Below are 18408 nucleotides of genomic sequence, written 5' to 3' on the forward strand. Positions count from 1 at the left end.
GCCTCTATCAGTTCTTGGCTTCCATGCTAAAAGGAAAACTAGTCTCCAGAACCTCCAGGAGAGATTTGCCCTTATCTCTCGTCCCCATAGTTTGTCCCTCCTGCCCACATCTCCATCCCATAAACCATTGTTTTGATAGAGAGGACCTTACCGTCACTCCTCAGATCTCTTTTACAGACTGGAGCAAAGTTGAGCTGAGGGTACATTTTTTTCTGTTTTCTCAAAGCACAGACCTTTGAATACTTCCCTTCACTCTTGAAATCCTCGTCCGTGGAAAACCTTAACAAAGAAAGTTCATTTAGTAGATCCTAGGGTGAGGGATTAATGGAACCACTCACTGCATTCTCAGATTCTGGAGGAGAAGAACGGACAGTAGGATTTGAGGGTGTTCATTGGTACAGAGTGGGAGTATTGTTCAGTGGAAGGGATGCTTCTAGAACCTAGCATTGTAAACCTATGAGGGAACTCCAGAATCTCCTCTCTCCTCTCCAAACAAGATATAAGCTGCTCCTATAACCAGTTTCAAATCAAATCTCATACATAGCAAATTGTTCCTATATCACAACCCTTAACAGGCACCGAGAGAAATTTTTTGTTGTTGCTTCCTCAAAGCATGGACCTTTGAATACTTGTCTTCACTCTTGAAAATCATTCTTGTGAAAAACTTTAGTTTTGCATTACTGTTTCTCTGTTGCTAAGGTAGAAGTGTGGTTGGGGATCATGTAGGGAAGCTGTCCTATTATTACACAGTTGTCCACATTCCATACAACTGAAAAGTGTTTGTTAAATCATATTGAAAAGAGATAGTGACACGAATAAGGAAAAGGTAAGAAAGAGCCAGGACTTCACCTAAACCATTGTTCTCTCTTGGATTTAGGGTCCTCCAACAGTGTCACAGGGAAGACTGGTTTCAGCCCAGATCTTAACTTTTTTTTCTGATACATCAGAGGTAGGAAGAAGTTCTCAGTGGGCTTGTGCTGATGACTTTCCTGCAGCAAAGGGAAGAAGAGTAAGTGAGGGAGTTAGCTGAGTCTCCTGGACTTACTGACCTAAGCTCCTGGGCTAAGCTCCCATTCCCCTAAAATCATGCAGCAAAACCTGCCGAAGAGGGAAGTAGGGATGCAGAAACCCAAAGAAGAGAAAACAGTTCCCTGGGTGGGCTAATACCTGTTGGTTTCACAGCCAGACGATTTGTCCAAAGTTAGGTCAGTTTCCTAAGTAATCAATTAAGCTTGCCCACTAGCCGTTTGTAGTAAATGGAAGAAAAATTTCCCAGGTTTTGTGAAGGATTCAACTAGTGAATTGCTTAGGAAACCAAACATTTGGTAATAAATTGGGGAATAGATCCACGGGATTCTACCCACCTTTCTTGGAGATGGCTGTCTCATTCACATCCCATTCTCTGTCTGCAGTGAAAAGGCCACAGAATGGGATGTTTTGTGAGGTAATAATTTCATCATTATTAAAGTCATAGAATCAAAGACTTTCAGAAAGGATCTTAAAGACCATCAATTCTAACCATTCATCTGACACTCTTATTCCCTCCATAGTAACACTGTCAAGTGGTCCATCTTCCTATATCTAAAAACCCAGCCTGCTTAATCTTTGATCAGCTGATTGCTATCCCCTGTAACTTCTACCCTACAGTCCAAACGGAATAAATCTAGTGTCTCTTCCACAGAATCCTTAAAGAATTTGAAGAAATCTATCACGTTCCCCCTGAGCGCCCTCTCTCTTCCAGGCTCAACATTGCCAACATTTTGAACTTTTTTTTTTCATATGACATGGATTTGGGTTCACTGTTCTCCTGATTTCTCTCATTTTCACTCATTTGAGAAAGTTACAACTTATATTTACACATTATGTTTATAATTATATCTATATAATGTGTGGCAATCTGAAATGAAAACAATATGCTAGCTGTAGCAACTGCAGGACACATCCTATTAAAGTCTCTATTCAAATGTCATTGCTGCTTCTGAGAGCCTTCCCTAACTACACTATCTAAAATCACCACTCACACCCATCACCCTCCATTCCCTTATCCTGCTTTTGGGGCACTTAACACATTATACATTATCCGTGCGATTGTTGGCTTGCTTATGGTCTTCTACCTCACTGGAATTAAACTTTGACTTAGTCACTGATAGATCCTTACTACCCCATAACGTTGCCTGGTACATAGTAAGTGCTCAATAAATATTTGTCGAATGAATAAAAGAATGACAATTAATGAAGGAATAACCAAACTAATTAATTGACCCATACTGAACATTTTTGCTCAGAATTTTCAAACCTCTTTTTTAGAAATGCTTGCTGCTGAACCAAGTCTTTTCAATTCTGTACTCATTCTCTTTAAAGTCTTCCAGTTTTGAGGAACAGGAATTCATTTAAGTTACCTCAATTAATAGGGGTTTTACGGTAGCAGCATGTGTGCCTAGGACCTAAGACACAGCTAATAATCTGGCCACAAAAGAGCAGAAACCTTAGCAGAGCTAGACCTTAGAGCAGAAAAACAAAAATAAAAAACTTATCTGGAATCCAAGGCAGCACAATCTAGGACCACTACTGCATGAGCTTGTCTATCTTGTCTCATATCATTCATTATGTCATTAACACGCTTCCTACTTTCTTCCTGTCTGCTTCCTTCTGTCTCTAGTGTTCATTCCTTACCTTTACCCTGTATATCTTTTTACCTACCCACAGCTTCTGCTTATTCATTTCTACTTCAAGCTGCCCCTACCTTCTTCCTCATGGTTTGACGTTTTTATGGCCTTCCTCTACATGCCCTTTCACGTTTTATTCCCACAGCCTCAGTCTTTTCCTTTCCCAATTCAGATGCCTGGGAGCAAGAATATGATTAGCTCAGGGATTTTGGTTGTTGATAAGTTACAAAACCGAGCAGGACCCTGTGGGGCTCCTGGGCACAGAAGCCTTTCTGTCCCCCATTTCTTGTTCATAGGGAACAGACTCCAGCCTCCAGCCTCCATGACCTTCCTTGAGTTCAAAAGGGAAAGATTCGAACAGTCGCTAATCAAGGGAGGAGCAGGCAAGAAACCACCTGAGGCGAGATTAAAGGGACCAGAGAAACTCCTCAAGACCACCTGAGATTAAAGGAGTAGAGGCCCTGCACACACCCTAATCTTATCAGTAACCTTTGAACCATTACTGTAAAACTGCTCATCAAATCCTCCCAGGTTTGGAACATAGTTTTTCAGGGCAGGAGCCCACTGTGTCTCCCTTTGCCTGGCAAAGCAATAAAGCTATTCTTTTCCACTTCACCCAAAACTGTCTCCGAGATTTAATTCAGTGCTGGTGGTACAGAGGCCAACATTTTGGCATCAGTTAGTTGGTTTAGGTTTTGGTTTGGTTTTTGGGTTTTGTTTGTTTGGTTAGATTTGGGGGTACCGATCGACACCACAGGTCACTAACCAGCCTATGAATTTTGCTTCACTGGATCAGGTGGCCTTCTCTGGTCCTAGGTAGGCATAGAGAATTGAGTCTAGTTATTCAGAATAGGACCTTTTGGGGCATCCTATTCTTCACAAACTGTGGTAGGGCCATGTCACTTAGAAGGGGCTGTGAGTATAACAATCTCTGTGATAGACATGTCTGGTTCATTCTTCAACTTGATTGCTGGTACCCACACTCTTCTTATACACATGTCTGGGTGTAGCAAAAGAATGCTTCTTTTGTGCATAATCTCAGGCTCACAAAAGATTATCACATTTGTATAGTAAGAGAAAGGGATGCAGCATGAATATTAAAGAGGCATTCTAGATATTGGGCATTTCCATCTTCTTGGACTTCTTCCAGATAGCCCCATAAAATTAACATGCTGCCAGTCTTTGACAATCAGAGCCTTAATACTGTCTATTAATACAATTTGGCTGGTACCACAATTTACTCATGAGTATGATCAGGTCCCACATGTGACCTGGAAGGCTCACAAAGTGCCAGCTGTTGGAAGAAAGCTCTTCTTGCACCAGGGTTACGTGATAGTCTTGTATTTCCTTCTCTACCTTGAGCAAGGCAGCCCTGGCTTGACATTCGTTCCTCTCAGTGTATGGTATCCACTACCATGAGAGACCACCTCTGAGGTTATGTCCAAATGGCACAAATTCTGAGACCCAAGGAACCATAGGCAATGAATTAATTAACTCCTTTGTCAGCATATACCACTGGATATTAGCATTTTATCATCCGTTTGGAAAGGAATCTCTCACTGCCATCCATCTAGCTGATAAGAAATACTAATTCCATATTGACCACATTTTATTATAACAGTCTGTCTTGGATCATTCCACTCCCAGCATCAAATTTCTGTAATAATTAGATTTTTTAAATTTACACTTTCACTTATTTAATTTCTTCTTGTTATATTAGGCCCACTCTTAAGGCTGTCAAGATCTTTTTTAGATCATATGCTTAAATATCTCTTAATTGATTTTCTTCATTTCCTCTGTTATTGATTTATTCAATTCTTCAGCATCTCTCACTTTGACAATTGTAGTAACAATATAACTAATCTTACTGATTTTTTTCTCTTCCACAACGAATACACCTTTCTCTCAACTTCCTAAAAAGGTCTTCTAAAATGCAAATTTGATTTTATCTTTTATCTCCTGCCATTTACTCTCTTACATCCCCCTAAATGCTCCTCAATTTCTCATGTCTCTATGCCTTTGCCCTTCCCACTGATTGGAATATTCTCCTTTTTTTTTTTTTTTTTGGACAGGGGTCACCTCTTTTGTAAAACCTCCTTGATTACTTCCTTTCCTCCAATAAAGATACTGTTCTCTACTGTATATTAGTGTATCTTGTATATTCTTTTATTATTCATATATCCTGGTATATAATAATTACTTTTTATATCTCATTTATTGATCTGTCTCTCCTGTTAGACTCCAAGCTCCTTCAAGATAGAAACTGTCTTGTAATCATCTTCATATTTTAGTTCTTAGCTTAGTGTATGTCCAGTAATTGTTTATTGAATTGAATTTGAACTTCTCCAGTGTATAACAAAGTCCCAAACATCTGGCTGTTGTGATAGTAAATTTTCTGTTCTCCCGTTCTGACACCCAAGAGCAGTGGGTATAGAGCATAACCCTTTACCCCTTTCCCAATTTGATATTCGTTTCTGTTCCTTGTTCGTCATTTCCTGTTTTATCTGTTGCTACTTTATACTCAACTAGAAAGCCAGTGGCTAGTTTACCCTTTGTTAATTACAAACTAAATATCTTTGACCAAGGAGGAACAATTTTGAATTAAGACCCTCTTTTCTCTGTGTAATGAAGTTTCATGACCGAAGTTTGTACAATTCTGATTCTGAGTATTTCCAAGGCTCTCAGATTCTATTTGGTGAAGCATATGGCAAAGAATAAGAAGGAAGAGGTTGGGTCCTGAGTACCATCTTCCACGTTAGGTTAGCTCCCTTCTTCAAGCTAACTCCTAATTCTTCAGGATCCTTACTCAGGGTGCCAGGAAACTTCCCCAGGTGCCATTACCTTGAGCAGTAACTCACTGGAAAAGTATTTTGATGTCGTGTCCTTTCCTTGATGGTCGATTGAGCAGGGAAGTGGGTTGTTGGTCATAATCAGTAAGGTCTTATCCTGATCATACTCTGTTACTTTCAATGTGAAGCTTTGAATTTTCCTGTTTCGAGCCAGGAGTTTATGCAGTGCAGTGGGCTTCAAAGGCTCATAGTACTGGGCCTGAGCAGACAGAAAGATTTCCAGAGAGACAAAGGGATTAGTTCAAGAGCAGATTAACAAATCAGTTGGCTAATCTTTTGCCTCTATGGGGTAGGGGTAGAAGCCGGACAGGGGCTGGGTTTAATAGAAAATGTCTGAAGCTCTCTGTCCCTTTCTTCTCTCAGAGCTTTTCCCTGCAAACAGACCAAGGGGCTGGGGAAATGAGATGGAAAAGTTTCCACATTAAAAGGAGCGAGATGACTTCATTCTTGTGGAAAAGTTGTGCCCAACATTGTGCCCAAGAAAACAGGGCAAGCAGAAGTTTCTATGTTCAACCTAAACAGCCTTCTCTACAACTCACTCTGAGGCAGAGGAGGGAAACTGCCAGGAACCAAATCTCCTAGTTCAGAGAGGCCTGAGGGGGCCAACACAGCCCTTATCTGCATCTTCCTACCCACCAACGTTTCTCCACAGGCACAACCACATTAATATGCAGAATAAGCACAAAGTTAAAAAAAGGAAAAGCAGTCACAAAAGACAGCATGTCACTTAAGATGTAGTGGGGGAAGGGGCATGCCCACTAAACTTGCTTTTCCATCAGCAGGAGGAAGGTGGAGGATTAGAGAGAGAGGAAGGGAGAGGGAGAGAACAGAACACTTCCTGATTCGAAATATGTTTTCTCAATTAAAAAAAAAAAAATCAGCTGCAGGAACCACCTTCTTCCCAGTCCCGCCCTCCTCCCTCACCACCATTCCCAACAGTGTCCTGAGACAGCTCTGCTTCCCTGTCCTAGGAGGATGCACAGTCACAGAAGCTGGTGACACTTGGAGGCACTTGGGATACTCTGCAGTGGGCCTCAGCTGAAACTTGCTGTTGGAGATCTTGGGGGAATGCTTTTATCACCTACCAAATTTGGATGGACTGTGTAATGGTGAAGGTTCTCTGGAACAAATTTTGATTGCCCGACTGCATCAAAAATCTAGAGACAATAATCAAAATTAGTATTTCAAGTTGTACCTATTCTAAACAATATTCCATTCCTTACCTCACCTTAGTCTGGCTAAAATCTGGTCTCTAACTTAAATTAAGTGAGAAGAACTCCATGCTCTGCACCCTGGGTTTCTGGAATGAGAGCCATAGCATGGAGAGCTAGGTTCTAAGGCACCCTGACAGGGTAGCTTGTATATGGAAATGTGGACCAGCTTTGTGAAATGTTAGGAGCTGTTAGGAAGTGAAGGGGTGAAATAGACAAGGGCAGCATCAAAGTTTAGACCGGGACAAATCATCCCTAGAGCTCACACCTCTTTCTTCTGCCTTTTCCATCTCTATAGAAGGGAAATCAGGTAAAAAACAAAACAAAACATGCAAAATCAGGTGAAAAACAAAACAACCTTTAAGGAGAAAAACAAGTTACAGAAGGGCAATAACTTAAGGGTTGTCAGTGAAAGGAAGCCTGGGGGATAACTGCTTTCGGGGCTGGGGGCGGCACACAGAAGGGAGAAACAATGGTGCAGTCTGCATTTTTGAATATTTCTGTGACATATGATTCTTCCAGAAATGTGGCAAAGAGTAATTTAATTTTGGTAACCCTTCTGTCTACCACTTTGTGTTTTTCTGCTGGTGGTGGTGCTGGTGATTGGTGGATTGCTTGAGTGCCATGTCTGGTGGTAGAGTTGCTGGACCTCCTCCATCTCCTTCTGCTGACCCCCGGGGCTGTTGCCTGGCCTCTAGCTTAGCCCCAGGTTATCTAAGGATAAATCAAAGGGACAAGAACACAAGGAGATAAAAGCTCTGAGTTATCTCCTTCGGGCTTGGCCTAATCAGGAATCAGATAAAGAGCACAATCCTGTCTGTGGATGAGCATTTCTAAAGATTGCCATGCCCCCAAGGAGGTGATATAGTAAACTGGGATTCAGAAGAAAGGGAACTCACACTGAACAGGTGAATGCGGCAAGAAGGTGAATGAAGAGGGAGATAGTAAGAGTGGGACAGAACTGTGTGATGAGGGGAGGAAAATGCCAGGAGTTGGCAATTTCCAGGGCTTGGAGGAGGACTGTGGGGAGGATTAGCAGAGATATGCCATACATTCTTTTAGGAATGCTGGGATGAAATAGGGGACAAATCCAAAGTTGCAATGATTTCATTTGTGTTACCTTCTGTAAAACTGAAGTCCCTTTGTTCAAAACAAAAATACATTTGAAAAACTGGCTTCACAGATATGACATATATATTTAGAATCACAGACGTCTCGGGAAAATTTATTTGGGAGAAGATGTGAAGACTTTTCCTTTATAGTTGTTTTTTTTAATTAATTTTTTGGGGAAAGTCTCTGGGAAAAATGTTTTTACTCCCAAATTTTTCTAAGGTATTGCATCCTGTTTCCAAATTAGTCTCCAGTAGTTGACTAAATCCATAAGAATGTCCAAATTGGAGTATGTTTTTAGTTTTATGTTGAATTGTACTATCTCTGGCTGATGAAATAAAAGTTGACCTGGAAAATTCACTTGAATATGATAAACCTTGGGAAGCAACCAAGCTATCCAAAGGAGTTTTGTTGCAAGAAGTGACCACAAAATCAAGTTTAAGTCAGGGTTTAACACTCGCTCATCCCCTAAAATAGATTTCTGGTCCCTGGGTTTTGATTCTTTGCTGATATGTCCCTGTCTCTTCCCTTTTCTATGTCTCTGTTTCTCTTTCATAAAATTAGATAAATTAACGTTGCTTTCTATATAAATCTTGACCCTTTTTGCTTTTCAACAGGAAGTTTGTGAGACCCAGCTTATAAAGTAGTCTAAGCAATTCCAAAGAAAGATTATAAGTGAACATTGCTAATGCTCTTTCTTACCTCATCACTATCAACAATTGTTTCTTTCTCAAATTTAACTGGGCTAGTTCTTGAAGTCTTTGATTTGCCATACTGAAACCTGAAGAAGAGGCAGAATATCAAATTATTTTTTTCTTACTCAGAGTCTTGGTCTTCTACATGTTCTCAACCTCTCTCAATTAAGTTTGGGGACATGACTTAGAAGAGCCCAGTTTGGGTGATCACTGATTGCGTATGTATGGGTAGTAAAGAACAGGACTCATTATTCAGCCTGCATGCTGGGCTCTTCAGTGTGAAGAGTTAATCAAGTGGGACCTCTTGAAGACACGGTGACAACTAATAAGTTGATTTCTTCTAAAATAGGGGTTTTAAGAAATGCAAATTAAAACCACAATAAGCTATCACCTCACACTTGTCAGAATGGCTATTATCAAAAAGAACACAAATAACAATTGTTGCAGAGGATGTGGAAAAAAGGGAGCCCTCATACACTGTGGGGATGTAAATTGGTGCAGCCACTATGGAAAACAGTATGGAGGTTCCTAAAAAAAAAACTAAAAATGGAACTACCATGAGACCCGGCAATTCTACTCCTAGGTATATATCCAAAAAAACCCCTGAAGATACTAATTCAAAAAGATACATGTACCCTAATATTCATAGCAGCATTATTTACAATTGCCAAGATATGGAAGCAACCTGAGGGTCCATCAACAGACGAATGGATAAAGAAGATGTGGTATATATGTACAATGGAATACTACTCAGCCATAAAAAGAATGAAATTTTGCCATTTGCGACAACAGGTATGGTCTTGGAGAGTATTATGCTAAGTGAAGTAAGTCAGGCAGAGAAAGACAAATATTATATGATATCACTTATATGTGGAATCTAAAAAATAAAACAAACTAGGAAATATAACAAAAAAGAAACAGACTCACAGATATAGTGAACAAAAAATAGTGGTCACCAGTGGGGAGTGGGAAGGGGGAGGGGCAAGATAGGAGTAGGGGATTAAGAGGTACAAAGTACTATGTATAAGATAAATAAGCTACAAGGATATATTGTACAACACAGGGAATATAGCTAATATTCTATAATAACTTTAAATGGAATATAACATTTAAAAATTGTGAATCACCATGTTGTATACCTGAAACTTATATAATATTGTACATCAACTATACCTCAATTTAAAAAAAAAAAATAGGGATTTTAGACCACTCAAGGAACTGGCCTAGTAGACTGCTTAGGCAAATTCTTTTGGGCAACTGGACAATCATAATACCCTTAAAGACCACCTACTGTTTTGAATGTCTACCTGCATACTCTTCTCCACATGGAAACAGCTCTGCCCTTGCCAATAATTAGCCAATGATTCCATGAGAAGGGATACAGTTAGTGGAACTTCCCAACTAAATTTCCAATTCTTAATGACCATGCTTGGATTACTGGTTCCCTCGTGTACCCAACCACATCTAAGTTTCCCTACCTAGAATTAAGGTAATAAAAACAATCATCAGTGGCAAATATTCTCATAATCTAAACTTTCATTTACTTTCCCATCTCCCTCTTCCCCAGATACCAGTTCCCTTTGGAGAAAAAGGGCAAAAGTTGCAATATTTAGTAACAAAGTATTTTGGATTCCTTGACCAATTCTTACGAAACCCATTTACTGCCCTAACATAGTGAAAGATGCTCATCAGTAAGATTGGGTTACTTAAAATAAATAGCCTGCTTTCTCTTTGGAGGTTAAACTAGCTTAAATTAAGTAGGACCCTGGAACTACCTCAACTAAACCTCTCTCCTTTAAAAATGAGGGTGGCAGAGTAAAGACCAAAACAAGAAAAGTAGAAATGGCCAAGCTATGTAGTTGATAGGTCAATGGGCTATAGCATGGTATAAATAATCCCAAATCCAGGATCAAATCCCATCCAAGGATGGCTCACTTCCATCTATTGCTGGCCACCAGCTGCATCATTAACTCAGGCCAGAGGTCTTAAAAATAGTCCCCAGGGGGCTTCCCTGGTGGCGCAGTGGTTGAGGGTCCGCCTGCTGATGCGGGGGACGCGGGTTTGTGCCCCGGTCTGGGAAGATCCCACATGCCGCGGAGCGGCTGGGCCCGTGAGCCGTGGCCGCTGGGCCTGCGCGTCCGGAGCCTGTGCTCCGCAGCGGGGGAGGCCACAGCTGTGAGAGGCCCGCGTACCAAAAAAAAAAAAAAAAAAAAAAAATAGTCCCCAGGAGAGAGGGTGACACATTGTGGGTAGACCAAAATAAATTTACCCCCACTTAACATCGTAGAGTTGGTGCCCTTTTGATGTGTACTATTACCTTAAGTTATCTAATAATTAACACTATATTATAGGCTTTATTGTAGCACTTTTCAAAATGATTCTTTGGTATCTAAGAGGCAGCACAGGATCCCAGATACTCTTGTTCAAGGCCAAGTTAAGGCATAGAACTGCATGAAAAATGCTTCTTCAGCCGAGCAGTGTCCATATTTGACAGCCCGGCGTTTTTCTTTTGGTAAAGCTACTCTAGTTGCTGTATGAAGCACAGATCAAGATCTGATTTTTGATCCAAGGACAGTAAGTCAATTAAAACGTTTTTAATGAGTGTCTACTCTGTGACTAGTACTTTTCAAAGTGATATGGACTACAAAATGAGTCTGTATAAGAAGGTATTCATAACTTGGTTGGGCAAAAAAGACTACACACTTGGCCTGTCTCTTTTGGCCCATTACTGTTCACTGCTAAGTGGGCCAACCCAAGGCAAATATTCACCCAGAGGCCAAACTCAGTGCCTCTAAATAGTCCACGTTCTGCAGGGGTTCAGTTCAATCCAAACATTCTTTTCTTAGCATATTCTTTGTGCTCAGCCCCATTCTTGATCCTGTGTGAGAAACAAGAGGAGACTTATTGATGCCATTGTGAAGGCAGAAAATGCACAAGACATGATGATCCTTGCCCTCAAGAACTTAAGTTTAGTTGGTAAATGTGGGGAGGGAAGAGAAAGTGATTGTTAAATGTGAAACAATAATGACAAATACATGCTAACATATTAGGTAAGTCAATTCATTTCTTGGGGCCTCAATTTCCTCATCTGTAAAAATAGAGTTAACCAAATGATTTAAAGGTGACGTTCTAATTCCATGACACTGGTGAGATTTACCTATATAAAGAGTTGAAATAAAATTAATTCACGTGTCAGTTGTGGGAGAAGTTTGGAAGAGTAGCCATCCTTTAATGTATACCTCCCCTCTCAATATAATCATACTTTTCCAGATATTAGTCCTGACTGGAAGGTTATTTTGTTTTTGTTTTTTTGCTGTTGTTGTTTGAAGTGGTAAGACATAAAAGTGGGGAGGTAGGATGAGATCAAATAATGGGGGCCCTGACAATTAAGGAGAGCTTTGATAAGGCCTATTAGCCCAAGCTCCTATAAAGTCTATGGGTTTGGAGGAAAGATCTATATTAATGTTAATAGTTTTGATAGGTGATTGCTCAGGCTTTATGTCTAGTTTGAGTGTCTAGACACAAACCCTAAATATGACTATCTAGAGTTTGCCACTAGACTGAGTTAACCTCTGAAACTTCCCTTCAAGGGAAATAGACTAATAAGCTTTTCACCCTTTTCTCACCTTTAGTTTTTCTGGAATTGTGAATCCAGCTCACATGTATATTGAAACTAAAATAAGTAGGAGCCAACAAATTGGGGGATATAAGGCTTGTGCTCTTTGTCTGCAAACCAGTGTGGGGAAAAACATCACACAAACACAAAAACTACATCTAAAATAAGAATAGAAAGATGGAGTGTACAATACCTTGAAGGACATTAGGAAAGCTTAGTTCAGGGAAGAAGGGGAAATTCCTTGACATGGAAACTGTCCATTTTGAAAATATTCTAGCGGAGACACAGGGAATTTGTGATGAAAAGGCAATCTAGAATGCTGAGGTGTTCTATGTTCGAGTCAGAGAATGAAAAGTCCAAAGATTTTAAACAAAATCTGCTATAATCTGCTCCAGTTTGTTTTTCTAACCTATGACTCCCCAACACACACACACACTGACCCTTTCACTGTATCTTTTTGAAAAAAATTTATTGAAGTATAGTTGATTCACAATGCTGTGTTAATTTCTGCAGTACAGCAAAGTGATTCAGTTTACATATATATATACATTTTTTTTCATATTCTTTTCCATTATGGTTTATCACAGGATATTGAATACAGTTCCCTGTGCTATACAGTAAGGATATATTTTCACTGTATCTTAATCAACTTCTGCCTTAGCCAGTGTTTTTACCCTTTTCCTCAGACATAGTGAACATTTATTTCTCTTATTCTCCAAACTTAAAACTCTCTCCCCAACCTCTTCAAACCATTTGAGTCTTCTTCTTTACTTATGTTACTACTTAGGCCTTTCTTCTTCAGAGAAGACTTTCCACATCAATCTAATCCCAAATTCTAGCATGCAGGTACTGTTTTTTTGTGCATGCAATTATATAGTAAATTGTTATTCTACGTATACTTTTCTTATATGCAGGTTGTTTGCTCCCTAGGCAGTAAGCTCCTTGAAAGTGAAATATGAATTATATATATATTATGTTTGTTCCACCCACAGTGCTTTACACATTAGGCATTCAAAATCAATATTTGTTCATTTCAATATATTTGCCAAACATCTATGACATGTTAGGCACTGTTGTAGGTAATGGGAACTAAATAAAAATTAAATGTACTCTTCGACCTCAAGGAGCTCACAGTTTAACCTAGAAGACAGATCAGGAAAGAGTGGAATGCAACACGTTGCAATGGGCATGTTAGAGAGAAGTTCAGGATGCTAGCGGAGTAGAGAGGAAGAGCACTTAACCTGGATGAGGAGAGACAGGGAGAGGTTTGGAACTAATCCCTAAAGTGAGCCTGGAAAGATGAGTATGAGTCAACCAGGTGAAAAGAAGAGGAAATGGGCATTTGAGAAAGAGGGAGCAACACAAGCTAAAACATGAACATAGAATAAAGCATGTCTTGTTTAGGAGCATTGCCAGTAACCACAGTATGCCTGGAACATAAGATTTAATGAAGGGACTTCCCTAGTGGCGCAGTGGTTAAGAATCCGCCTGCCAATGCAGGGGACATGGGTTCGAGCCCAGGAAGATCCCACATGTCGTAGAGCAACAAAGCCCGAGCGCCACAACTACTGAGCCTGCGCCCTAGAGCCTGTGAGCCACAAACTGAGCCCGTGCGCCACAGCTACTGAAGCCCGCGTGCCTAGAGCCCGTGCTCCGCAGCAAGAGAAGCCACTGCAATGAGTAGCACGTGCACCGCAACCAAGAGTAGCCCCCACTCGCCGCAACTAGAGAAAGTCCGCGCAGCAACGAAGGCTCAACGCAGCCAAAATTAATTAATTAATTAACTTTAAAAAAAAGATTTAATGAAACGGTAGCAAGGGATGAGACTAGAGAGGAAGCCAGGGTCTAAATCCTAGAGTGAAGTCCCTAGAAGAAGCTTGTAGGTTATTCTATGAATAATAAAGCACTATGGAGGGATGTTAAGTAGGGATACTTTGAACAGTATATATTTTTAAAATACAAAAATGGTGGCCATGTGAACTATAGATTGGAAAGATGCAGAGGCATTTGAGAAAGCTAGTTAGTATTGAGGAAGGGTTGAGAAGGGTCTATGGCAATTTTTGCCACTCACCCCTGTTTCCTAGCCCTGGATGACTTATTCAAAGATGGGCAACCAGATTCTTTCTACTAGGAATTTGAAAGTTTGATAAAGGCAGAGAGATGAAAGATGATTGTAGCTGAGTTACCTTACCCAGTGTCCCAGACAAGTTTGAACTCCACCTGCTAAGGTCCCCAGAAATGCCTTAGATCTAGTCTTCCTTGAAGCATGGTTATTCAGTTTTCCCTCCAATTCTGTGAGCTTCCCAATGTCTTTTCAAATAAATACCCTTTTTTTGCTTAAATTAGTCAGTTTGTTTCTGTTGATTGCAACCTAAAAAGCCCGAACTGATATAAGGTCTAAAATAAGGTAGTGGCAATGAAGAAGGATAAAAGAAGGAGATCTGAAAGATGTTAGAAAGGTGGGATTAATAAGACTTGGTAACCGGTTGGATCCATGGGCTCATGAATTTTATAGTCACATTTCTAGCTCAGTTATCTGAGTGAATGTGGGTACAATTTACTAAAATGTAGCATAAAGAAGATGGAGTCAGTTGATGAATTTTGGTTTTGGTCCACTGCGTATGAGATGCAGGTGGGGACAGTGTCGAGTAAATGGCTTAAAATATGGTTTTGGGAAAGAATTACACATTTGGGAATCAGCATCAAGTATATATGCTAGCTGAAAGTATTGGAGCCAATGAGCAGCAGCAACGAAGTGGTGGGCTGAAAAGACACTAAGGCACGGGACAGAGGCTCAGATAAAGCAAACGCTAAAAGAAGAACATCACAAGTGGATGGTATAAAGAATGCCAAAAAGGAGTGGCCAGAGGTTGGAGAACCAGGAGAAAGGAGCCCCAGAAATCACTGGAAGAGATGAGAAAAGAGAGGAGTGCCTCTACCTTAAAGCATCTAAACTGCAACTTTTGAAGGTACAGAAAATGATTAAAAACTCACAGAAAGTATCAAAGCTTAATAAGCAAGCCCATGCTACCAGTTATAAGGCAGATAAATCAGATCCAAAAAACCTGCTAGGCTTGAGTTCATGGCAAAGCCAGGATTTGCTTGAACAGAGACCATCTGAGAGAAGATAATGTGAATGTATCATACACTGTCCCCTGACTGTCTTCTTTCCAAACACAGGAGCTGCATCCACCAAAACTCAGGTTGGTCACCCCTTTCTACTACCCCTTAGGTGTTGATCTATGATGGGACCTAAGAATTGTTCCTCCTCAACCCTTCATCTCTACAACTTTCTGTGTCTAGATGGAGACCTCACAGCCCAGGTAAACACTGGGTAGTAAGGATGGGGTGCTTGGGGTGGCATAGTGCATTTTGGGAGTATTAGGTGAGGGCAGGAGGCAGGAAGAACTCTTTGTGGAACCATTTTCTTCCTCTCCTCCTATTTCTCACTGCTTATAAAACAGAAACTTCTATCCATTTAAAAGTATTGGTATGGTAGCATCCTCCTTTCTTCTTTGAAAAGAAAAACTATGGCATATAGTACTGAGCAAGGGTAGGTAATCCCAATTTTGGCTCTTGCTTTCCCAAACAACCTGCCAGCAACACGTGGTAAGTTACCTGGGGGCTAGGGGGATGTATTAAGAAGCCAAATTTATATTCGGGTCCCAGCCATAGACTCCAAACTAGCCTCTAGAAAAAACAGATACTTCGAAATTATTTGATTTTTGCTTTTTTTTTTTTTTTTTTTTTTTGCGGTACGCGGGCCTCTCACCGCTGCGGCCTCTCACCGCTGCGGCCTCTCCCGCTGCAGAGCACAGGCTCCGGACGCACAGGCTCAGCGGCCATGGTCCACGGGCCCAGCCATTCCGCGGCATGTGGGATCCTCCCGGACCGGGGCACGAACCCGCGTCCTCCGCATCGGCAGGTGGACTCTCAACCACTGCGCCACCAGGGAAGCCCTGATTTTTGCATTTTTAAAAATATTGCTTCGGAACCTGTAGGGGGAGGAGGTATATTTGGTACGTCAAATACCTCAACATCCTGGCTGCAGTGAATGCTGCGGCTGTAGTGTGAATGTTCTACATTGGTTCAGATACCAGCGAACAAGGAAATCGGGGTTTCAGGAAATTATCTCCATGGCAAAGCAAAAATGAAAGCCTGCTAGAAACTGGAGCCTGGGCAGACAGCTTTGCCTAGCAACCTGCCTTCCATCTGTGGACAGAGTGGGACCAGCGTTTAAACATTCATTCATCTCATCTGTTTATCAATACCAAATCTGAACAGAACTAGCATTATTCAGCAATGAATAAATGGAAAATGACTTTCAGAGTTAATGAATTTTATGAGGAGGAGAATGTAGCCACAGCAATAGCCACTGTGGAATCAATATGGAGCTAAGAAAGTCTATCAGAAATAGAGACATATGAAGAAGATCAGGAGATTGGGAACCTGGGAAATTCAAGGCCATGAGATTTGTTTGTAGACCTGTCTATTTAAAATATGGGGATATCTACTCACAAGAGAGAGTGGAAGCTATCTCTCTACACAGAGCTTTCATTCAATTTATCACAGGAGTGTAAGGGACGTGGGGGCCAAAGGAGAAACAAAAGGGAAGAAAATGGGTTTTTAAAAATATACAGGATGGACAGTAAGGGATAGAAGGTGGTCTCAGGAAAAACCTTGGGACTGAAGCCGCTCACCATGGCAAGTTTCTAAGTGTTGTGATTGGGATGCTATTTGGAGGAGCAGAAGATGTGTTTTCCCATTTATGGCACCTTCCCAGCCCCACTGACACATTTCATTCTCTTGTATCTTTAGAGCCTTTCTCCTGATCTAGCTCAATGGCACCACAGAACAAGGTTGCAGATTCTTAACTTGTAAGTCCAAGCATCAAACACCCAACTGTAAGACAGAATGGTTCAGGAAATAGATGTGATCAATAAAGATGCCTCTCTCCAAGAGAAAAGAATATTTGTCAGTATTACAGAATGCTACCCTGATATGGGAGACACAGTGTCACAATTCATTGTCAAGATTGAGTTCACCCACAAAAGGTAGACTCTGGGCAATTAGCATTGATTTATTGGCATCTCAGTAGGCTGAAACAAACAAGCTTTCTCCCCACCCTCTTTTTTATTTTCTTGATCCTTCCAGTTCTTTCAAATAACATCAGACTTTTCATAGTGTGATAGCCAGCAACAGTGATGTAGGATAATACATAATCATACCAAACTATATGTCTTCCTGTACATTACATTTTCACACCAAACCATATATTGAATTTCAGTACTGACAAAAACTTTAAAAACATCAGTATTTTGTATTGTAGACTTAGGGTGAGGGGGTTTGGGAATGTGGAAGGATCTCTTTAGGAAGCCTCTTCTTTCTCACTTTTCCACTTTGTTTTCCCTCAAGAAGCAAATTCATATCACTGTTGGGGCTTCCTTTGTATTTGGAGAGATCTTATACATTAAAAGTTCACATAAATGGTTTCACTCATTCCTCTGTTCAGGCTCTGGCCCTCTGTTCTCCATGTCTCCCTTTTCTCCATGTGGCAGGCCAATCCAGAAATTTGAATTTGATTTCTGATAGAGGGAAGAGGCCCCTCAGACACGGCTTTCTCTCACTATTTTAGGTATTAATATATGGTATTTGTTGCCACCATTTGCTTTTTATCATTCTGCTCAGCAATGGCTACAGGCCAGGACTTCAAACTGTGAAAGCTTCAGACTCACATTTACTCATTTATTTGTTCATTCATGCAGCAAATACCAAATATTTATCAAACACCTGCTGTGGGACTTCCCTGGTGGCACAGTTGTTAAGAATCCACCTGCCAATGCAGGGGACACGGGCTCGAGCCCTGGTCCAGGAAGATCCCACATTGCCGTGGAGCAACTAAGCCTGTGCACCACAACTACTGAGCCTACGCTCTAGAGCCCGTGAGCCACAACTACTGAGCCTGCGTGCCACAACTACTGAAGCCTGCACGCCTAGAGCCCGTGCTCCACAAAGAGAAGCCACCGCAATGAGAAGCCCCCACTCACTGCAACTAGAGAAAGCCCGCATGCAGCAACAAAGACCCAACGCGGCCAAAAATAAATAAATTTATTTTAAAAAAAAAAACAAAAAACCCTGCTATGTGCCAGGGCCTCGTCTAGGCTCCAAGAATACAATAGTAAACAAAACAGACAAAAATCCCTATCCTCTTGGAGCTTACATTCTGGTTGGGGACCAGATGCAATTGCAGTTTACATCTGC

At 40.9% G+C, this 18408-nt stretch overlaps 1 protein-coding gene across 1 annotated transcript in view; it reads right to left on the reverse strand.

Annotated features, from left to right (window-relative positions):
* Window positions 1-18408, reverse strand: part of TSGA13 (testis specific 13) — a gene marked incomplete at both ends in the record, with an annotated part of 52309 nt that overhangs the window by 3172 nt on the left and 30729 nt on the right. Inside the window, 5 exons of the mRNA XM_082846238.1 lie at window positions 152-279; window positions 850-989; window positions 5508-5714; window positions 6601-6672; window positions 8539-8617. Of these exons, the coding sequence (XP_082702364.1) occupies window positions 152-279; window positions 850-989; window positions 5508-5714; window positions 6601-6672; window positions 8539-8617 (626 nt within the window). The remainder of the gene's footprint in view (window positions 1-151; window positions 280-849; window positions 990-5507; window positions 5715-6600; window positions 6673-8538; window positions 8618-18408) is intronic.

This window comes from Leucopleurus acutus (genome assembly GCF_964270905.1).
Source record: "Leucopleurus acutus genome assembly, chromosome: 9".
Lineage (NCBI taxonomy): Eukaryota > Metazoa > Chordata > Mammalia > Artiodactyla > Delphinidae > Leucopleurus > Leucopleurus acutus.